Raw genomic sequence first — 23,881 nt, 5'->3', positions numbered from 1 at the left:
AGTAGCAATGAGAGGCTTAAGCTCCAGTGGCCCAAAGTCCCTGTCTTCACCCCGCCTTCTGCCTACAGCAGTCTCCCAACACATGAGACTAGCTCAGTTGCCTTACCTGTGTATGCTTCTGAAACATGCTTTGTGGGTTGCAACTGTATTTCTGGGACCCTCACGTCTCTGTTTTCTTTAACTTGTGAGAGTCTGGTAGCATACAGAGAAAATGGAAGCTTACCGACATCGAGTGTTCACACTTGGGTCTTCCTATGCTCACCTCCTGACTCTGCTGTGGTGTCTGTCAGTCATGCAGTGTCAGGGTTTTTCTCACTAATTTTGAATGTTTCTTAGGAAATGAATGTATTCAAATACTTAAAATGGAGTTGCTTCTTACAGTTTGGCAGCAACTCAACCAGGGATATGGAAGAGCTTGTGAATTGTCCCTTCGGGCCACTCAAAACCTGTCATTATACTTGCAATCTGGGTAGCGGTAGGCAAATCTAGGGTCACAGGTTCTCAGGGACCTCAAGATGTCCTTCAGCCGACTGGTGGCCCCAAGAACTTCCAGGTCTGTGCTGGCATCCTTGCTACACAGGCTGAGAGCAGAGTCTATCTCTTCTTGCACAGGGGAGGGAAACTTTGCCTGGAGAAGTTGAGGCAGCACCTGCTGACACACCAGCACCAGGCTTTGCTTCTCAGGGACAGTGTCACAGGAGGACATCTGGACCTGGCAGCCAGAAACCAGGCAGCTAAAAATGTCTTTATTCTCTCCAGTCCTGGCAGCTGCTTGGTTGCCTAGAAGAGAAATGGAAAACATCAGATACTGTACAACTTATTCTTGTGTATATGTGGCAGGGGTTGGGTGGGGGTTGGGGCAGGGGAAGGGCAGGGTGAGGCATTGCCAATTAGAATTGCTGAGTGAAATGGCTTAGTCTCCAAGCATTTCCTTATCACCAGAAGATTTAGAGCCCGGCAACATTATGGTCCCGTCAGAGAACAGCGTTGAGTAACACTGTCCTACAATTAGGCTAAGGCTGTAGCATGGAAAACCCATTGTGCCCGAGGAGCTGGGCTATAATTGTAGAAATTATAAGCACATTGTTACTTCTTCTTCTTCTTCCTGAGTTAAGGAAGTGAGGATGGTATTGGGATTGGTTTCATTGCACATTTAGAATTGAAAGTTGGGGTGGGGTGGGGTGGCATGTCATCCAGAATATACATTCAGCAGGTTGCAATGGGGATGACATTTGCATAGCCTCAATATTCTGGAATCAACCTTTCTTCTAACTTGATTCCTCTTAATAAAGGTAAATCAGGAAATGAGAAAAATAGGTTGTTTTTCTCTATCTTTGCAGAGTTTTTCTTTTCCTTTTTTTTTTTTTTAAAAAGAAGTGCCACAAATGGTGGTGGTGGGGGGGTACTCTTTTGTCCTGTTATTGTCTTCAGCAAATTTGGTCACTTTGAGAACCTGGGGCTTAATGGACTTGAGAGCACTGACTGAGCCTTGGCAAACACTGAGAAACATGGCTTTCTCACACATCTTATTCTGCTCTTTGTTTTTGTAGTTGTCAAACTTTAGACTGAGTGTGTCAACACTGATTGCAAAGTTTACTAGTGCATCAGGCCAGCAATTATGTCTTAGGACAAGGCTAAGAACATCCAAGGAGAAAAACTTGAAGTGGAGAGGGGCCTGTGACTTTGTGTGAGTAAAATACAGAAGCACCATGGGAGGGCTCATTGGGCTTCGTACCACATGGACAATGCTTGTCACAGGCAAGGCCAAGTTCTCTTTTCCTTTGGAAATGAAGATGAAAAGAAACTCAAGTGGGGGGTGAGGGTACATTGTTCTATGACCAAAACATTCCCCAAACTTGGATTGCTCGTGACACACAGAGGGAAAAGGCCCAGGAATGTGACCCCAGGCCACCCGTCCTTAGTTCTGGTCACCCTGACATCCCCCTTGACAGCTGCTCAGCCAAGCCCATGCTGAGTACCTTCCTGCTTGTCGATGATGCCTAGCGCACTGGCATCCCGGATGAACAGATGCCCATTGTCAAAGATGCCAAACATGCCTGCATCAACATGGGTGAAGTAGAAGAAATAGTTCAGATCATTGCTCCTCAGGGACTCCAGAACCCCAAGGAGTTGGTATGCAAGGTCAGCAGCTTGCTCTGGAGGTGCATCATAAAATTCTTCCAGCGGTCTGGTGCTGGTACTGATCAGGAATCTACCACAGGAGCCAAGGTACTTGGGCATCGGCCAGCCCTCCGCCCCAGGGAAGATCTGCCAAGCCAGAAGGAGCAGGCATTAGACACAGAGAGAAATCTCACAGAGGCAGCTTGCTTTCTACCGTTAGCCCACAGCCCACATAAATAAGTCTTACTGCCAGCCTGGATCTCAAAACATGCTGGCAAAACATTTCTCCATCTTTTTATACCTTTTGGTGTGTGTGGTGAGGCCCCTGCCCTTTCCCCACTTTTGTAGTGCATTGCTGATGGAAGGATTCAGGAAGGAGGCTGCTGTCGTCTGTGTTGTGGACCAGATTTCACAAGTTCCTCTAAGTGGAACGTGAGAATGCTAACCAACCTTCAGTGATTTTTCTCAGTGGTATCCAGGATTCAGGGTATATGTTTCTTTTAAGCCGTGTCATTTAAAAAATGTGACTAGTCTGCAATTTCCAAGATGTCTTGCTTGGAAGCCATGGAAAAAATAATTAAAGATTAACTTCAGAATAATTGCAAGACTAACAACAACAACAACAACAGCTATTGCAAGCAGGGTATCATGTGTGGCTACAGTTCCAGCTATTCAGGAGGCTGATGCAGGAGAGTTGAGGCTAGCTTGTTCAACAGAGCTCATGAATAAATAGAACAGTGCAAGTATCTAGTTCTGGAATAGGACAAGGACAATGCAGGTGGCTGTCCCTTTGCTGTCTCCACTGCTAGGCTGAGAAAATCTGACTGGCTTTGGTAACTACACATGCAGAGATTCATCTCAGCTGGAGGGAAGCTTCCAGATAGACTAACATTGATCCGAGGAATTGTAGCCTTGCCTGTCTCCTTGTAAGAGCTCTCAGCTTGTGAATTTGGGAGATGGAAAGTGGGGAGGGAAGTCTAGCTCGATTTTTCTTGACCATTTTTTAAATATTTTTTTTTAGGACTTCATAAGCGAGCACTGTATCTCCATCACTCACACCCATTCATTCTTCCTCTTACTCCTCCTGTGTCCCCTTTCTTTCTCCAAAATTCATTATCTATTCTTTATTATTGCTACACACACACACACACACACATATTTATATATGCATATCTTCACACATGTATATACAAGCTACTGAGTCCATATGTATATGTGAGCAGAGCTGATCATTTGCAATTGGACTATCTATGAGGGTGTTTGTTCTGTAGGGGACTGATTTTCCTGTAGCTCTTCATTTCAGCATAGGGTCATGTGGAACATTCCATGTCCATGTCAGATTTCAACTGTTGATCATTTTTTAATAAAGCTATAACTGGAACTGATAACAAAAACTATAAACACCATTCTACCCTTTGTTTACCTTCTTAAGGAAACAAAGTACATTTGGGTGATGCATCTTAGTAGCAGACTGCTTATCTGGCACACACAAGGCCCTGGGTCCCATCCCCAGTAGGACAGAAAACAAACAAGAAGTAGCTGTCTGTCTCTCCTTCTTTTTGACAATTTTCTGGTACTTTCTACCCTTTACAAGTCATGCTATAAAGAACTAATGCTCTTTGCTTTTTGAATTTCACCTAACTGGGGCACCTTACATACTATCTTTCAGAGGGACATCCTGAACCTACTGACCTTGTATGAATGTACAAAGCCACTCCTGTGTCCCATACTACACTCTTTCTGGGTAAAGCCCGCGATTGAGTGGAGTGTCTCAGCCTCATGGTCCCATGCTAGGTTGCTCAAAAGCTAGTACTTAGGATAACCAAGGTACCAACAGAAGTTAGAATTATGAGTAAAAGACCTCCAAGAAGACCCCTGAGCATGTAGGGCAAATAGCAGCTCCTTCTCTGCCATTAGTGTATTTAGTGCCAAAGATACTGAGCAGATTTTAGCAGGCAGAGTACAGCTTCTGATGTCTCTGACGTCAGACTCCTTTGAGATTAGGCTTCATGGCTGACACCGTCTCTTTCTGAGCCCCAGTGTGGATAATAACAACATTCTTGGGGGGATTTCAGTGAGCAGTAACTGACAGCGATAGGCAATCTTCAGCACAACACCTGGTGTGCAGCAAGAACCCAATAACCAGCAGTCTTCATTGTGGAGTCAGCCGTTAGCTTTCTGGTTAATATTTACAAACTGTCCTTGTTGTGGCTCCTTTCTTCTCTACCTGTATCTTTATATTACGGTATTTTAAAAGATGGTCTCATTATACAGCCTGTACCACTATGCCCTGATTTCCCTCCTCTTTTCCTCTCCTCTCTCCCTCCCTTCTACTATTCTCCCTTCCTTTTCCTCCTCTCCCACCCATTCCTCCACATTTTAGCCTTCTTGTTCTTCTTGTTCTTGTTCTTGTTCTTGTTCTTGTTCTTGTTCTTGTTCTTGTTCTTCTTCTTGTTCTTGTTCTTCTTCTTCTTCTTCTTCTTCTTCTTCTTCTTCTTCTTCTTCTTCTTCTTCTTTCTTCTTCTTCTTCTTCTTCTTCTTCTTCTTCTTCTTCTTCTTCTTCCTTGGTTTTTCAAGACATGGTCTCTCTGTCTATCCTTGGCTGTCCTGGACTCACTTTGTAGACCAGGCTGGCCTCAAACTCACAGAGATCTGCCTGCCTCTGCCTCCCGAGTGCTGGGATTAAAGGTGTGCACCACCTTGTCTTCCCCTTCAACCTCTGGTATTGTTTCTTTTCATTATGTGACTCACATGTGCTGACCCTTGGTCAGGGGGATTTAGCTCCACAGGTTCTATGGCTGTCTCTTAACATGGTAAGTGTCTCTGTCTTTTTGACTAAGTGTGTCCCCAGGCCCCAACACATCCTTATTTATTTGACCACTCTTAAATGATGTCACTTCCAGTTTTTTCTCCTTTCCAAACATAGCTTGAGGGTGCATCAACTAGGTGGTTGTTTCATCAGCTCCTGAACGTGCTCAAATCCTGCTTACCTTAGTGGCAGAGATTAAATTCACCTTCCTTCACAAAGCCATTCTTGGTGGCCTCAACTTGTAATGTTGGCTACTGTCCCCTATTATCCACACCCTCAGCCCACTCCTCTTTCCTCAGTAGCTGCCAAGGCTGTCAAATGTTTACCTGATGTTGTAATGTACTAGTACAGATTTGTAGGCCCAAGACATGCAGCAAGAAGGGGAGAAAAATCAACCCGGGGTGGCCTCTGAGAGTCCAAGGTAGTAACAAAACCTGGGGGTGGGGGGCTTGTAGGAGTCACTGAGTACCTGAAGAATGATGGGGTGTGCATTGACAGCCAGTGTGTAGAGGAGACGCAGCTTGTCACGGTCGGTGAAGTGGTCCATGAAGATGCTGCCAGCGTCAGCCACTTCAGCATAGCGTCGAACCACACGGTCCAAGAGTCTTTGTGATGGGCACCGCAGGAAGGGACTGGGCAGGCCCTGCAGGCACACGAGAGAAACCCAGGATAGAGAGGAGTTGCTGAATTCTTGTGAGTGACACAGACACTGGAATGGGAACCCAGTTGAGTGGTGAAGGAGAAATCCATGGGTGGTAGAAAAGGGTGCTGAGCAAGAGATTAGAAACTCCTGGGTGGGACACAGGGGATAGAACACTCCTGCAGGTTGGGCCAGGAGAAGGCATAGCAGGCTACACACGAATGGGGGCATTGGGGGCAAGGAGGTCGGCTCTGCTTCTTTGAATGTTTGAAGCGTACCTCCACCAAAGATAGCTTCAACAGAGAATTAACAGTACCAGCCATACTGCTGTCCATGTGCTTTGAGCGGAAGCTCGTTTTCCACAGCTGCCTCCTTAGAAAAGTAGGATAAAGCTGCCATTGATGGATACAGAGTGCCCAGTGTAAGGACTCTTCCTAATGGGACAGATGGTAAATTTAGCTCATTATTCAGATTTACCCCGAGGATTTAGATTTGGAGATCCATCTGAGAGAGACAGTATACAATAGAGCTATGAAGAAAGTAAGAGATACTATGAAGCAAAGTGACTAGAGATTTGTGGAAAAAAGTTTAGAGAAAAAAAAAAATCATAATTGCTGCATTCCAAAGCTCAGGCCTGTAAGCTGCCATTGTAAATTCTGAGTCAGGAATGGTGCTATGATTCAATTTTGTCACTCAGATTTCATGATTGGAACTTTAATTGTCAAAGACATAAGCTCCGGTATTTGGAAATGGGTTCTTTGAGTGGTAATTGGGATTGGATAAAGAATATAGTCCCAATAATAGCATTAGTGGCTTTTTATGAAGAGGAAGAGTGACCTAAGGTAGCATGCTTGCTCTGTTTCATCATGTGATGTCTGTGCCAGCTTATGATACAGCATGAAAGTCCACACCAGATGCTACTCTCAAATTCTTGGACTTCCCAGCCTGAAAAACCATTCGTGAAACAAATAGCTATTCTTTTAAAATTGGGCTGTGTTGTTCATGTATAGCAATAGAAAACAGGCTAAGATAGCATCACCACAAATTCCTTTTCCAGAGAGTGGGATCACTGACTCTTTGTTCATTGTCTCAGGGAAGCCAAGCGGTTTTGCCAACCCAGGGAAATGTGGCTTTTCTGAGGCACCAAAGGAAAGGCAATGGGTTAGAATAGTGAGTTCTGAACCTACTGCATCTTAAGTTTGGCTTGAGGAGGATAGTGGTCGCTTTTCTTTCACCTCACAGGAATGAACCTTCAAAAATTCTTTCTAGCACCCTGAGTTCCAGAAAACCATTGTATCTTTAAGCTAATTTATGTATTAATCACTCAAGGTGTCCTGAGTAACTTTTGACATTTCCAAAAGCAAATATTGCCCCAAAGGCAAAGATTTATCACTGCTGAACACATCTGAATATTTGCTCTGATAGAAATATAATTGTATGAAAGAACATCAGTTATTCAGAGAAAGAAAGTCTAAGACCAGAGGTGTGGCTTTTTACCCTTAAGATTGGAAGGTGGCTTTTCTCAGCAAGTCATCTCCAACAACTGGGTTTAGAATGTTACTCTAAATGAGAGAATCATGGGAGAATAGCAAAGTAGAAGGATCCAGAGGGTCCTAGAAACCTACAAGTAGAACATTATGATAGGCAGATTTGGGCCCAGGGGTCCCGCTCAAACTAAGGCACCAGCCAAGGACAATACAGGGAGTAAACTTTAAACCCCTACCCAGATCTAGCCAATGGTCAGAACATTCTCCACAGTTGAGTGGAGAGTGGGATATGACTTTCTCACGTACTCTGGTGCCTCACATTTGACCATGTCCCCTGGAGGGGGGGACCTGGTGGCACTCAGAGGAAGGACAGCAGGTTGCCAAGAAGAGACTTGATACCCTATGAGCATATACAGGGGGAGGTAATCCCCCTCAGGAAACTGTCATAGGGTAGGGGAATAATGGAAAAATGGGAGGGAGGGACGAATGGGAGGATACAAGGGATGGGGTAACCATTGAGATGTAACAAGAATAAATTAATAAAAAAATTTTTTAAAAAGGCAGTGTTAAAATTAAAAATCAATATTCTTAATTGTGAAAAAAAAAAAAAAAAAAAGGAAATGCCCAACAAATGAAGTTTCACTCTGTGTGACCCAGCTGTTCTCCAGGTCTCTTAGCTACCAGGAGAAGACAATTTTAATTCTAATAAACCTACTTCTGTTATACACTTGAACACCTTTTATATGATTTGGCTGTTAGGTATGCTTGTAAAACACAGCTGAGGTTAATCATGCATCACAGCTAATCAATGGCCTATCATTAAGACAATGGCAATTTAATAATTGCCTCAATTGTTATAGACAGTTGAACATTCCTTTTTTCAAAACAGTAAAGTCCTGTTTTTTGTTTTGTGTTGCTTTTGTTGTTGTTGTTGTTTTCTTTTTTGTTTTTCGAGACAGGGTTTCTCTGTGTAGCCTTGACTGTCCTGGAACCTGCTTTGTAGACCAGGCTGGCCTTGAACTCACAGTGATCCGCCTGCCTCTGCCTCCTGAGTGCTAGGATTAAAGGCGTGAGCCACCACTGCCCATTCTGTTTTGCTTTATTAAGAAAAACAACTGACAATTTTATGCCTACTATAATTTTGTTCTGTTAATATAGTCCTTTTGGTTTATTTTTTTTTCCTCTGAAGTGCCAACACAACAGGAAGTGTTTTGATGTGTCAATTTCTATCTGTAAGTATCTGCTAGCATAGTGATGGTTTTGAAGTAACCATGTGGATGATTTCAAACATTTAGAAAGCCAATAACAACACCCTTGTTACAAGTCAGGCATAGCTCATCTTCTTAGCTCAGTGTTACATGTAGTGGAGGAAGGAGAGGAAGCTGTAAGTAAATGGTTCCTAAATCATTTCAATTTTGCTTTGAAATCCATAAGTTAGGGCAGGTTTATGATAGGTCTTTTTCCCCTGCACTCTGTTGTCTAGGCTGATCAACACAGATTCCCTGAAACTCAGTCACTGGTAACACATCAACTGCAAAGGACAGATGCAGAGGAGGAAACGAGGCCAGGACTAGTGTCAAATTGGAGTTTGTCTAGCAGATAGTATACCCAGGACAGTTGAGTAGACATTAAAATTGTATTCAAATACCTGAATAACTTGGTGGCATATGGGGTAAATAGCATGGAAGGCATTCCTTGCATCACAAGTTGACTTTCTCAAAGACCTGGTTTCTACATAAACAGGTCCACTCACTTCTGATGACATCTTTTCCTCAGGCAAGGTTCCTATTTGTTTAGATTCTTGGTGCTTTGCAGAGAATCTATATGAACCCTGACGGAGTATTCTCTGAGGAGCAGAGAGAGGAGTTGAGCTTTTGCTCCATTTTGGTTGCTGGGGAGAGTTCCTAAAGAGAGGAGTAATGAAGATCCACTTGAGTGTGTGGAGTTGCATGGTGGCTTTATCTTTTCTTTTCTCCTGCTTCTACCAGAGCCTTCTAACCCATTTCTGTCTTATCTCTCCAAGCTGACTGCTTATTTTCTGTGATTGAACCTTGCACTCCAATGACCTGAGGAGGGATTTCTTCTTGGATGGGTAGACAACAGTTACCTCAAGCTTGCCTTTCCAGAATAGAGTTACAAGCACAGCTTTTACAGCCAAGCTGCTGGGGGCTTGAATCCCAGATCCGTTACTTAAGAACTGCGTGTGGTCTTGGGAGAAGTTCTTTATTGTACATGCAACTGAGCAATAATTATTAAGGGGAGTCATGGGTCCTATCATCTGAACCAGGATGCTTTTTTTTTTTGAGAGTGAAAGAGGTGATTTTAAAAATCTGATTAATTAAAAAAAGTAACAGTGTCATACTTGTATACAAAATGCATTGTGATCACATTTACCTCCTCTCTTCTACCCTTTCTCGTCCCTTTTCTACTTCTGTTGACCCTTTCTCTCCAATTAATTTTCTTTCTACCCTTGTGTTCCTCTTTTCTTTCTACTGCCCATACAGTAAGTCACAGCTGCTATGTGTTCATGATTGCATGACTGTGGCATACCCAGAAGACAGTGCTCCACTAAATTTCCTCCCCTTTAGTTCTCACAGTCCTTCCACTCCCTCTTCCTCAATGTTTCCTGAATTTGAAAGGGATAGTGTCTCTTTTTTTAAATCGAAGCATTAAGCAGTTACTTGTTCTTAGGACTTTGACCAATTATGGGTCTCTGCTTTGACCACCACCCACTGCCAAAAGAGGCTTCTCTGACCAGAACTGAGAGCTGTACTAGTCTGTGAGTATTAACATAAATATTTAGAAAGCAATTTAACTATGTGTCCACTTACAAAACATCAGTAGTAGATAACACCATAGAACCAAGGCCATCCTAGCCATAGACTTTTGGCTAAGTCTACAGCACCAGGCAGGCATTCCTGCCTATAAAATGGGCCTTAGATCTGATCAAGAAATGGTTGGTTACTCCCAGAGCATTTATGCCATTGTTGCACCATGGGGCATATGCTGACAGGCAGTGCAGCATTTTAGCATTCAAGGTTCACAGACATGTGTGATTATTGATGACTTTTATTACACAACAGCCTACACAGCATCTTCCAGTACTAGGAATATTAGCCAACAAGGAAGAATCTTCTATGTCAGTAGTTTCAGCTTGGTTTCTCTGTGTTGTGTATCCAGAATGTATGGTGTCTTCAGCAATTGGGTCTTATTGTCTAGTTCTAGTGGGTAACCAAGAGCAAAGGCATAGCCTCTGTTGTTTTGGGATGCTCTAGGGATTGGCTAGCTGGATAACAACTCATAAGGAGGTATCCTACACCAGCTACTGATATTTTGGTTTGAAAAACTATGGCTTCTGGAGCTGGGCATAGCGGCACATGCCTTTTATTTTATTTTATTTTTATTTATTTACTTTTTAAATTTTATTTTATTAATTTATTCTTGTTACATCTCAATGGTTATCCAATCCCTTGTATCCTCCCATTCCTCCATCCCTCCCCCTCTCATTTTCCCCTTACTCCCCTCCCCTATGACTGTGACTGAGGGGGACTTCCTCCCCTTTAGATGCTCATAGGGTATCAAGTCTCTTCTTGGTAAGTGGCACATGCCTTTAACCCTAGCACCTGGAAAGCAGAGGGAGGTGGATCCCTGAGTTTGAGGTAAGCCTGGTCTAAAGAGCAAATTCTAGGATATCCAGGGACACATAGAGAAATTCTGTCTTGAAAAACCAAAAACCAAATAAATAAATAAATAAATAAAAATAAAAAATAAAAAGAAAAGAAAAGAAAGGCCACGGGCTTCTGGGATCTATGTTCAGCTGTGTGGTAGTTTCAGTGAGAATGGGACCCCATATACTCATATGCTTAAATACTTAGTCCCAAGTTGGTGGAACTGCTTGGGAAAGATTATGTGGCCTTACTGGAGGAAATGTTTCACTGCGTGTGGGCTTGAGGTTTCAAAAGGCTCATGCCATTCTCAGTGTGAACTCTGCTTCCTGATTGCTGTTTGAGATGTGAGCTCTTAGCTGTTTCTGTTGCCATGATTTTACTGCACCACCAAGGACTCCAACCCTCTGAAGCTCTAAGCCCAGTTAAATGCTTTCTTTTATAAATTGCCTGGATCATGGTGTTTTATCACAGTAATATAAAAATAACTAATACAATCTTTCTCTCTCTCTCTCTCTCTCTCTCTCTCTCTCTCTCTCTCTCTCTCTCTCTCTCTCTCCTCTCTCTCTCTCCTCTCTCGCTCTCGCTCTCTCTCCCCCCCTCTCCCCTCGCTCCCTCTCTCTCTCTCCTCTCGCCTCTCTCTCTCTCTCTCTCTCTCCCTCTCCTCTCTCTCTCTCTCTCTCTCTCTCTCTCTCTCTCTTTCTCTCTCTCTCTCTCTCTAGAAGAAAGACTTTATTTTGGCTTAAAGTTCCCGAGGGACATATGTCCACAATGGTGGGAAATGACGCATGGAAAGAAGAGCAGGAAGCTGAGAGATCACATCCACAACTGCACACAGACAACAGAGATAGCCAGCAGGAAGTGCAGCCAGGCTAGAAACCCTCAAAGTCCACTCCTAGTGACAAGCTTCCTCTAGCAGGGCTCCACCTCTGAAAGATCCCATAGCCCCTCCAAACAATGCCACCAACTGGGGACCAAATGTTCAAGTAAATGCGCCTCTATGTTTCTCATTCAAATCACCACAGTTATCTTATAAGGTAGTAGGCTTCTTTGTGGCTTTTCCATACATTTTGGTTTAGTTTCTCCCCAACTTCAACCTTTCTTTTATTTCCCTCCTCTTTTTTCTTTCATATCTTTCCTACCCCAGGATCCTTCTCTTCTACTTCCACATTATGTATTTTACTATCCTCTCCTTTAAGTACCTTCCTCTCATCCAACTCAAAAAGGTGATTTGAACAGAGAAATCAGTATGGTAGCCATGCACTGAGGCCACTTCAGACAAGCCTGAACAGATAGTTACCCTGTAAGTATGTTGTCTGCTCATGAGTGTGTTGAAAGGGTCAACTGTGTAGAAACTTAATAGCTATTATGTCCATTGACTTTATGAGAATAAAAGCAGTAGCTAATATTATTGAATGATGGTTCTGTACTGGGAATATGTTGCCGTGCTAATTTTTATAATTTCAGGGAAACAGACTAGGTGGTAGCTCACAATGGGGATTTGTTCACCACGGAGTTGAAAGGCACATTCAGAATTTTGTATACGGTGATGGGGCCAGGATTCTAATCTAGGCTTGCCTGAGTGCCAGGCCACATTTCCTCTTTGTATTGAATCTTCAGTCTCCTTGTTGACCCTTCTCTCTCTAGTACTGTGAGGCAATTCAGATGTCAAATGCAGGAACTGGATCTCATGTGCCTTTGTTTCTTCAGAAATACCCCTCCCAGGTACTCGGTGACCTATGGTACATGCCATACTAATAGGATCTGCTTTCGTCTCCCCACTTTTTCCTTCGGTTTGTGAGAGCCACGCTCTATGTGGGTACAGCCTGACCTACTTTTTCCAGGAAGCCTCTCTGAGTCCTTACCTGTGTAATGTACATACCACAGTTAGGCCTTCTTATGGAGAGATTCCACTGTCCTCAAGCTACTTTTCTTTCAATGTACCATTTACCAGAACCTGCTCAGACCTGAACAAGCATTCCCGGGGATAGACTCCCACAACGCATGTGGTAAGAAGCCTTCCAGGATTTCTGACGCATGTTGGTGGCTGAGAAACACTTCCAAGCAATGAGGTATAGCTACCTGCTCCCAGCCCCAGGCTGGCCGTCACAGCCCTTGCAACTCCACACACAGTGATAACAGGTCAACCTCCCATAATCACATCCTATTTTCCATCCTTTTTGTGTTGGCCTGCAGAAGAGCCACGACCTTTTTTTCCACCTCATTTTTTCTTCTTCAGGCCACACCTCTTTCTGGAAGCTTCTTGGCCCTTGCAGCACTCATTTTCTTTTTTTCTCTTGCTCTCTAGTCTTGGGCTATGTGCTCAGCATCTCTCTTTAAGCACTTGGCGCCTTGGATCTTCACACTTCTGTAACTTAGCAGTGTGTGGACAGCTATGAGATCTTGAGAAATGAATCTTTATTCACAGACTGTTATGACACAGTCCACTTACTTGGAGTATCTGCTCCAAACCTCAAATCCTGAGAGGCTGAGTTAGGCAGCTGGTAGCTGGTATAGGAACTGTAAACTCCGGTGATATTGGAGGAATAGGGAGTACAACTAACATGTAAGGGTCAAGTTGACTCCACAGGTCATGACATGGACTTCCAGAAACAAACATATGAGAAATGAATTGCCCTTGAAGCAGACATAATCGGATTGAGGGAAAATGTCTTGCAGCTTCTTAGTTCGCTGGAGGCAGAGGTCGACGCATTTCCAACACATTAATTGCATTAGTAACTTTTCTCATTGCCTGACAGAGGCAACTAAAGGAAGGGTTTATTTCTCCTCAGAGCTTGAAGGCACTGAAGGCATGGCAGCAGGAACATGAGACAGCTGGCTGTATTGCATCTGCAGCCACAAAGCAGAGAGGGACTTAGCTCACTTTCTTCTTTTTTTTCTATTGACTTAGCTCAGGGCTTCAGTCCATGGAATGGTGCTGCCAATTCAGGGTGGATCTTCCCTCCTCCATTGAACTTTTCTGGACACAACCCCACAGTCATTACCAGAGATGTGTTTCTTAGGCAATTCAAAATCCTGTCTAATTAACAATTGAGACCAAAGATAATGTTAACACCTTTTCTTTTGACTTTAAATGGTCTGAGTGTACTTTTTGATCTTTGTAACTAAGATAACCCTAACCTTAACCCAGATTAAGATGCAAACAGCTGAATGTGTCACACTCCTCTAATCTCAGCACGGGGAAGGCTGAAGTAGGATGACCAAGTTCTAGGCCAGCCTGGGCTGTAGATTGAGGTCTTGTTTAAAAATACTACCATCACCACCACTACCACCACCAGCACCAGCACCAGCACCAGCACCAGCACCAGCACCAGCACCACCAGCACTACCACCAAATTTAGCAGATTTGCTTAGCAGGTTTGCCTTGTCATGTTGAAATAAAGGACTATCTTAGCTCCTACACTGTCGTGCTTGATGTCTATGTAGTCATAGCCCTAGTCAGGCTCCTTCCTCTTTGTGTTTCCATATCTCTTGTTGGCAAACCATTGATGTTCAAAATCTCACCTGGTAGTACTCACACAGTTGCCAACATCTTGTACTACCTGGCTGATGGAAGTCTTAACTGGCTTTCCTCTCTCTCCTACTGGAGACTCTTCTTTCTTTTCTTGCCACCTCCAGTTCTGTTCGGTACTTTTCTCTATCCCAGAGGTCTTGGGGCTTTACCAAGGAAGCATTTGTGGGTCACTCAAAGATTTTGACTATGCCAGATGAAATCATCACTGTGGCAAGCAAATCAACCGACTGCTGGGGTAGGCAGGGCAATTGATGCAGAGTAAAATACATTGTTTAATCATCTGTCATTTTGATTCAAGTATGCTAAGGTGGATCATAATTGTCCACTAGGCCATTTCTTTCTATGGGCTACTGCTTTTCTCTTTTCTTCTTCTTTTCATAATAATAACAATAATAATATAAAAAAGGACGTTAAGCATATCTGACAACTTTGCTCCAGGAGACTCTGAGACTTCTAATTGCCAGAAGGTACTCTTGTTGGCCTAGGGGAAGGGCAGGTAGGCTTTTTCTCCACCCTTTCCTTGAGCCCTTCTGGTGAGATTGTACCACATGTATCAGGCAAGGTTCAAACAGAGAGGTAAAATTATGGGACTTTTCCTTTTGATTCTGGGGATGGCTCTCAGGGCCTTGCACTGCTAAGCAAGTGCTCTATTTTTTGAGCTGTAGCCCCAGCCATTGTATCTTCTTTTCTTTCTTTTTTTTTTTTTATCTTAAACCTATGTTGTCTCTTGTTAGTACCCTATGTTCTGTGCACCCTGGGTGGCTTCATGGGTACTATCTACCATGTCTTTTTTTTTTCTTTTTTTTTATGGTGGAAGGAGGGGCTATGGGCATAAAAAAGCAAGCAGCCTCATAGATGTGAGATAGTAGTGCCAGAAGCAATGGAGAGAGGTCACAGAGTCAGGAACAGTCTCAGCTAAGCTCTCACTGCCCACCTCGCCCACCTGCCACAAAGGAAGTGTTAGCAGTCAAAAGCCATTGTGATTGTCTCTAGGCCTAACTCCAGCCATTGCATTTCAGATACAATCAGAAAGAATTGGAAAACTCTTCCTTAAACCCAAATAGGACACTCCAATACTGCACATGTTTTCAGAAAGTTGTAAAAGCTTCCTCTGAGGGTGTAGCTAGTCATTCTTTCCAACAAAACCTTGTCAAAATTTATGTAAATTGTCTTGTATAAAGTTGGAGTAATAAAGATAAATAAAAGAGGGTCCCTACCTCTTAACAAATTGGTACTCTTGTGAACCAGAGTAACATGTCTGCCACAGAGTTTGCTATGGGACAGAATGTGAGAAATGCTACAGGAGGTGTAAATCAGGTGCTCTGGAAAGTAAAGCAATAGGGGAATGTGGACAGGCTTCATAGAAGTTGTGATATGTGCTTGGCCTTGCAGACTGAGTAGGTTCTGAGTACATGAATGTCTAACGTCATTCCATTTCACGATAAAGGGTCAGAATTGAACAAAGATAAGGAATAGATTTAAAGGTCATCTCTGTCCTGGAAGATACAGACATGGAGTCACCGAAGAAGACTGGAAAATCAAGTTGGAAACAGTGAGTCCCTTGAATGCTATATTTAAGACTCTCAATTTTGTTTTGTAGTAATGTACATAAACTTAGAGGCAAACATTATGGCACCATGAAGATGCTATGAGCATACTTTCAAATGTTTAGTATGCAGGGGGTAGAAAGGTGGTTCAACACTTGCTCAGCTTGATGCCTGGAATCCACATGATAAGAGGAGAGCATCAACACCTACAAGTTCTCCTCTGACTTCCAAACAGGATGTGGTATGCACACGCATGTGGACACACACACATATACACACACACACACACACACATACACACACACACACACCTCTCGTGTCAAAATGCTCACATCCTTGTGAGCTAGTAGTTCCACTAGTACATAATGAAGTCACAGAGAGTAACTGTGCTAAAGGTTGTCATCTCTGTGTTCAAGTTCTAGTTCTAAAACCTATTAGCTGTATAAGCTTTAAACACACATCTTAGATTCCTCACCTAGGAAATGGGGAGAAGAATGTCTCAGGTTAAGCCAGATGTGGTGGCACATGCCTGAAATCCCAGCATTCAGGAGGCAGAGGCAGGTGGATCACTGTGAGTTTGAGGCCAGCTTGGTCTACAAGGCGAGTCCAGGACAGCCAAGGCTACATAGAGAAACCCTGAAAAACAACAACAGCAGCAGCAGCAGCAGCAGCAGCAGCAGCAGCAGCAGCAGCAGCAGCAGCAAAGAGCAAGCAAGCAAACAAACAAAAAACAAAACAAAGAAAAAGAAAGAAAAAGAATGTCTCAGGTTCCAAAAATCAACTATTACCAATGTGTATGAAATGGGCTTGGACCAGAGAAAGTAGTCAGCATGTGATAGCCTTGAAAAGGAAATTTGTCTTAAGGACATAATATGATTCAAAGTCTTTGCACACTATGTTCTTCTGTATAGCCCTGCTGTCCTGGACTTGCTTTGTAGACCAGGCTGGCTTGGAACTCACAGAGATCAACCTGCATCTGCCTCCCAAGTGCTGGGATTACAGGTGTGTACCACCGCACCCCAGTCAAAATATACTTTTGATAAGTGAAAAAAAAAAAGCAATAATAGTATTCAAGAACAGTAAATTAAACTGTGTTGTGTCAACATGATGAAATGCTGCTTATCGTTCCAACAGCAAGGGCAACAGTATAGCATATGCAATTAAGCCACAGGGGAATATTACGTATAAAACTTAACTGCAGCCAAGTTAAAAATAGACTAGGAAAAGCTAGAAAGAAGAACTCCAGTATGTTCACAATTGTTGCCTCTGTTATAGGTGACTCTTTAACTTTCTAGTGTTTTGTTTCATTGTTTTATGGTATTGAGAATAAAACTCATGGCTTTGCATATGCTAAGCAAACACTGCATCTATATCCCGAAGCCTGATTTTTAGAAATATATAGAGACTGTGAATTTTTATAATGAGAAGTTTCCCCTCACTATCCATGGTGGATTAGGGCCAGCACTACCCTATAGGTACCATAAGTCCTTTGTGTAAAACGGCAAAGCATTTATGTAGAAGCTAGGCTAAACATCCTTCTGTAGATGCTAAGTCACCTCTAAATCATTTCTAATAGCACTAGTGATTTAATTTGAAATGCTCCCCACAGGCTCATTTGTTCTCCAAGTGATGGCACCATGCTGGGAGGATGGAGGCTGTGAAATGTTTAAGAGGTGAGACCTAGCAGGTAGGTCACTATGGTTAGACCACTGAAGGTTATAGTGTGACTCCTGCTTCCAGTATCACACTGTGCACTTCCTGGTCTGCCTTTCTACCTAACAGTGGACAGAGACTGAGGATGTTATGTATGAGGAATGTTTGGTTGAAGAATCTTCTGCATACTGTCAGGCTTATTCAGAAATAAAGAGATTAATAAGAAGGTATTGATAACTTATCTGATAAAGAAATTGTATTTGGAACATAAATATAATTTGTGTAACTTGTGAAAATCAATAATAAACACAGAAAACCTAACAAAATGGACAACTTTAGGTACTTTAACAAAGATCAAAGTAGCTAATAAATACATGAATAAGGGTTTCACATCATAAGTTATCCAAAAAATGCAAGTGAGACCATGTGAGATGCTGCTAGACACCCACTAAAATACCTGAAGTTGAAAATTAAAAATAGTTACTGTTGATGAAGATAGGAAACAGGAGTCAGTACCCTCTCTTCCATTGCATATAGGCAGAAACATATATACTTCATGTAGGAAAACTGATCGGCAGTCTCTTTAGACTCTGTCCATATGTAATTCACTTCAACATGTTTATGTTCAACTGTAAGCACATATAAAAATGCTGGCACCAATTTCAATTCACAATAGCCCAAACTAAATCCAACTCAAATGTCCATCAATAGCAGAATATATAACTTGTATCAGTAAAAGTAAATCATTGCACTTCCAGGAAAAAGAAAACAAACTATTGATTCATACAATAACATGCATAAATACCATGACTTGATGATATTCTAATACTCTAGTACTGTACTAGTCCATTTAAATGAAGTTCAAAACCAGACAAAAATCACCCAACGTGACAGCCTAGCATAGTGAGTACTTTGAGGGGGTGATACAGTGAGCTACTGTTTCAGTTGGACTGGGATTGAAAGGTTTTCTGGGATATTGAAGGAGAGATAAACCTGTTTTTTAGGATTCCAAGTGTGGGATCAGAACGGTCTCGTGCGAGAACAGGTGAAGTTAATCCAGTAGAAGACCAACCACTTCGTGCAGGAGCTTAATTGTTGCCAGCTAAAAAGATCCCGTGAACAGACTCTGGGAGGAGATATATAAATGAGCCCAGAACTGGAGGCGGAGGGCTTTTTTGGAGACTTGGGATAGTTATGGCTGTTCATCATTGCACTTCGAGATGCTCCTAGAGAGAACCGCTTGAGGGAAGGCTTCGAGGCTCTGGCTCCTGCTGAGGCTCTGGGTTCTGGTTACTCTAGGTTCCAGGAGAAGAAATCCTGCAGATTGTGCCAGGAGAATCGTTCCTCAGAACTGATATCCTTACGGTTTTGTTATTGTGTCTATTAATCCTCATTTCATATTGTTTTGGTTAGTTGGGTTATAAGTGACGTATGCTCGGTCACTAAGTTGTTAATAAAATATATTGGTTAAGAAAATTGAACATACAGGATATTGTACTTTCATTCCTAAAATCAACTAGTTCTGAGCAAGTTGGGATGGTTTGTCATGCTAGGAAGGAATTTTTTTTTTTTAAAAAGGAGATGAAAAAGCCTTCTGAGGGGCTAGTATCTTGATGTGGGTATTGTCTCTGAGTGAACCCACATGTTAAATTTTACTCAATATACTTAAGATTCATGCATTTATGTACGTTATTTATGTTCTAATTAGAATTATTTCAAAAATAGCTATTTGACTTGAGTATGGTGATGAACGCCCCGAATCCCAGCACTCAAGAGCCCAAAGTAGGAAAATCATGAGTTTAAGATACATAGCCAGACTTTGTCCCAACCAAACCAAACCAAACCAACCAACCAAAAAAGCAAATCCCAAACCAAACCAAACAACCCCAATACTTGGCATTATACAGAAATGGAAAAAAAAAAAAAAAAAAAAAAAAAAAAAAAAAAGCAAAGGCTTGTTGAATAGGGTCATGGGAAGAAGTTTGGTGGCCAACAAATTGAAGACTCTGATTTTGTTTAATGTTTGACTGTCTTCTTTGCCAGATGATGAGACTTTGATCCGAAAAAGACAGAACAAAGTATAGTGCGCAGGAATGGAAAGCCAGCTGCACTAAACAAGCTTGTGTTATCCTGAACAAGTTCTCTGTCACAAAAACCCACAGAAACTTTGCAAACGCTATTCTGAACCATGGGTGGTGGATGCAAGAATCAGAAAAGACTCAAAAACTCATTTTTTATATTCAGAAGGAGAAAAGGGTGGATTAGAGAAATCGGTGACTAATGGGCTTATCCTAGATCATGTAAATATCCTAAAGTAAATTTTCAGTGGAGAGATTTAGGAACTTCTGAGAGGAGACGATATTATGGAGCCACTGAAAATTCCATCCATCAAATAATTCCTGACTGACTTTGTTCTTTGACCTGGATTTTTGATTTTTTTTTTTTAAATTTCAGAAATGCACTAGACTTAGACTATATGAACTTAGTGAGATACCCAGCAGTGATTCTCAGTAACACTAATAGTTTTGGTTGCCAAAACCAAAGATAATTATTTTTGCTTATGAGCCTAGCCTTTAACAACTGAGCCATCTCTCCAGCCCACCAAAGATAATTAATAATAATTGGCTAACTGGGTTTGCCCAAAAACTAATAGAAAAATTTCCATGAAACAATAAGGTTTTCTCTTTGGCCCTTTCCTGTACAACAATTTTATTAACAATAGTAGATAACTAGAGTTTTGTTAGTTAAAACTGAAGGTGACGTGTACTTGGGATGACAGTGGTAGGAGAAAGAATCAGAACCAAGAGGCTGGAGAGATAGCTCAGTAGTTAAGAGCATTGACTGTTCTTCTAGAGGACCGAGGTTCAGTTCCCAGCACACACATGGTGGCTCACAACCATATGGATTCCAGGGTATCAAAAACTTCTTTCTGGTTTCTGTAAGCAATAACATACATGTGGTGTGCACACATATAAACAGGCAACACACACACACATAAGATAAAAATAAATATGATTCTATCTTTGAATCAGGATTAAGCTGATAGGCTAGAGTAATGAATTTAATCTAAATGGGATAAATGAAAATCTAACCACAGAGGTGTTTTTAGTTGAGATAAAGATTAATGCACATCAATATGAGAGCAATGGGCAGATGGGGAATAGAACTGGGGATGTTTAGACTAGAGATGTCACAGTGTAAGAGGAAGGCTTTAGGGGAAGTGAGTAGAAATACTTTATATGCATGAAAATTTCAAGAAGACAGACTGATAGTGAATTTTCAGGAAATTTCTTTTGCTCCCCAAACAAACCTTTTCTTCCTCTCTCAAATTTTTATTTAATAGTTAATTAGTGTGTGTGTATGATGGGGGCACATGACATGGCACTTATGTGGAGGTCAGAGGACGGATTGTGAGAGTCTGCTTTCTCCTAGTACATGGATTCCTGGGACTGAATTCAGACAGCTATGCTTGTAGCACATGCTTTCCACACTGATCCATCTTACTGGCCTCAGAGATCTATTTTAATCTTGTTCTGTGGCCTGCTGTCATATATAAACTGGGAGTAAATTTACTCTATAGCAGACCGGAAAAGTTTATGAATCATGCCTTCCACAGAAGTCTAGACAATATTTAGAGAGGAGAGTTAACCCAGTTGGAAAAATTATTCTATTGTAAGTGGCCCTGATTTTGGACTGAATGAACATCCATTTTTGTAACTTTTTGCATTATTCTTCCACATTAAGGACCAAACTCGTATTAACAGCTGTCCAACACAGCACTGCATTGATTTCTGATTTTCCTCTGAGCAGCGATTTGGCAAAGGCTAATAAATCATATACATAGTGATAATATGGAATTTCCCTCATTGTTATTTTGCCAGTATTACAGTTTCACTTCTTTGCTTAGTGCTCTAAAGATGATTCTAATCCTTGTTTTTTTCTTTGTCTTTTTTTTTTTTTTGTCTGATGTTACTGCATTTTGATTAGAGAAAATGGTCTTTAATATATGTGGTTTCAAAAATGTATTGAGAGGCTCTATGGCCTAGTAAACACTTTTTAACATAATATATAAACTGGTTCTATAATTTATTCTTCCATGCGACTTTATTTACAGAAAGTATTCTATAGTTATAATGTTTAGCCTCTGCTTCCTTCATGTTATGTGAACATACATACAGACACAGCCAGTCCAGAGGCTTCTGAGCCAAGCCCCATTTATAGGAAAAGCATCTGTTCCTTATCTGCAGGTAATGTGTTCTAAGATATTCTGTGCGATATCTTAGAATATCTAAGATATTTTAGCATATCAAATAACTTAAATATCTAAATTAACTATGTTCCTCCCCATATCCAAAGAACTCTGAAAAAGTTTAATTTATAAATTAGTCACAGTAAAAGATTAATGATAACTAATACTAAAATACAATAATTGTGGGGCTTAGTTAATAAATAAAGTGCTTTCTGTGCAAACATAAGGGCCTGAGTTTGGAACCCCAGTTTCCATATAAAGTGTTTGGGTGGTGCCATACATCTGTAACTTGAGAATTGGGGTGTGGAGACACGTGGATTCTGGGAGTTCACTGGTCAGCCAGTCTAGCCAAAGTGGTAAGCTCTAAGAAACCCTATCTCACAAAAAAGGAAACACAGTGTCTTAATTAGGGTTTTATTGCTGTGAAGAGACAGCATGACCATGGCAACTCTTTTGTTGTTGTTGTTTTGTTCTTTGTTTTTTGAGATAGGGTCTTTGTGTAGCACTGGCTGTGCTGGACCTGCTTTGTAGACCAGGCTGGCTTTGAACTTACAGAGATCTGCCTGCCTCTGCTTGCCAGAGTGGTGAGACTACAGGTGTGCACCCTGCTCCAAGGCAACTCTTATAAAGAAAAGCATTTAATTGGGGTTGGCTTACAATTCAGAGGTTTAGTCATGGCAGGAAGTATGGCAGAGTGCAGACAGACATGGTACTAGAGGAGCTGAGAGTTCTACATCTTGATCTGCAGGCAGCATCAGGAGACTGTTCCATACTGGGTGTAGCTTGAGCTTAGGAGACCTCAAAGCCCACCTCCACAGTGACACATTTCCTCCAACAAGGACACACCTACTCCAACAAGGCCACATCTCCTAATAGTGCCACTCCCTTTGGGCCAAGTATTCAAACACATGAATCTATGGGGGCCGTTCCTTTTCAAACCACCATACATAGAGCATAGCAATTAAATAAAAAAGTTTAATACTTATAATGACATACTACAAAAAGATTTATTTCAAAGCTATGAATCGGTCATTTCTGGAATTTCCTATTTAGTATTTTTGAACCATGGTTGACTGTGGGTAAAGGGAATTGTAAAATAGAATTGCAAATAAAGGGAAGAACTACAATATATCAGAATAGGGGGAGTGAGATCTCAAAGGAAAGATTTTATAGCAAAAATGGAGGATGGCTCAATGTCTTTTGAAGGGGATGGGTTCACTAATGTGTAAACACTGGAAAAGTTCAAAGTCCTATAATGACAAGCCTCTTTTGTGTGGTCTCTCTTCATTGTTTGGACTTATGCTTTGGCTGTGGCCTCCTCTATTCTGCATTTGAGTACCATGTAGGCAGGCCTTGGTGACCTGTCATATGGCTACTTTTCACCTAGTCTTCTCTTGCTTGCCTTTTCTGCTTAAACTTGTCCACAGGGAACCATGTTCTGTTTTGTTTTCACTCATGAGGTCTGTGAAGAATGATTTAGGAGTCATTTTATTGGACTGAGTGGATGACCTACTTGTCCCTTATTTTTTGTAAATCCACAATGCAATGAAGGCCTGGAAATTGGTGTCTTAATTCCTTTTCTTATGCTGTGATAAGACGCAATGACTAAGGCAACTTATGAAAGTGTTTGATTTGGGCTTACACGCCTTTGGAGAGAGCCCTTGATGGTGGAGCAAAGGCATAGCAGCAGAAACAGCTGAGACATCACACCCTGATGTGCAAAGAGGAGACAGGGAGAGGCAGTGTGAAAGAGTGAGGGAGATAGATATAAAGACATAGATAGACAGGCAGACAGATAGACAGACAGATGAGACTGGGAACAGTAGTCTTTTGAAACATGAAATCACCTCATTTAGCCCCAAGTGAAATATCTCTTTCTACAAGTTTCCTACTCCTTCTCAAACAGTTCTACTAGCTGGGGACCAAGTAATCAAACATATGAGCATATGGGGCTATTTTTATTCAAACCACCAGTTCTATTCCAAATAGTTTCTTTGACACTAATGTGAGTTGGCTAAGCCTCAATGATTCTAACACCAAACAGATCCCATTATTTAAAACGTTAGTTGTTTCAACTCTCAGCAGTTCCATGGTTGGCAGGAGAAATAACACTGTGGAGACACTTAATTCATCCTGTAGCATCTTCAAAACTCCTGGGGGCAACAAATAGCTTTG

At 41.8% G+C, this 23,881-nt stretch overlaps 1 protein-coding gene across 1 annotated transcript in view; it reads right to left on the bottom strand.

Annotated features, from left to right (window-relative positions):
* Positions 1-431: 431 nt before the first annotated feature.
* The window catches only part of Dipk2b (divergent protein kinase domain 2B), a 38,794-nt gene continuing 15,344 nt past the window's right edge, over positions 432-23,881 (bottom strand). The window contains exons 3-5 of the mRNA XM_051140982.1: positions 5,400-5,573; positions 1,980-2,268; positions 432-780 (exon numbers count right to left, since the gene is read on the bottom strand). Coding sequence (XP_050996939.1) covers positions 440-780; positions 1,980-2,268; positions 5,400-5,573 — 804 coding nt within the window. The 3' untranslated portion in view covers positions 432-439. The remainder of the gene's footprint in view (positions 781-1,979; positions 2,269-5,399; positions 5,574-23,881) is intronic.

This window comes from Acomys russatus, chromosome X, assembly GCF_903995435.1.
Source record: "Acomys russatus chromosome X, mAcoRus1.1, whole genome shotgun sequence".
NCBI lineage: Eukaryota > Metazoa > Chordata > Mammalia > Rodentia > Muridae > Acomys > Acomys russatus.
Note: the sequence above shows the minus strand (reverse complement) of the source record. Positions and strands in the feature narration are given on the sequence as shown.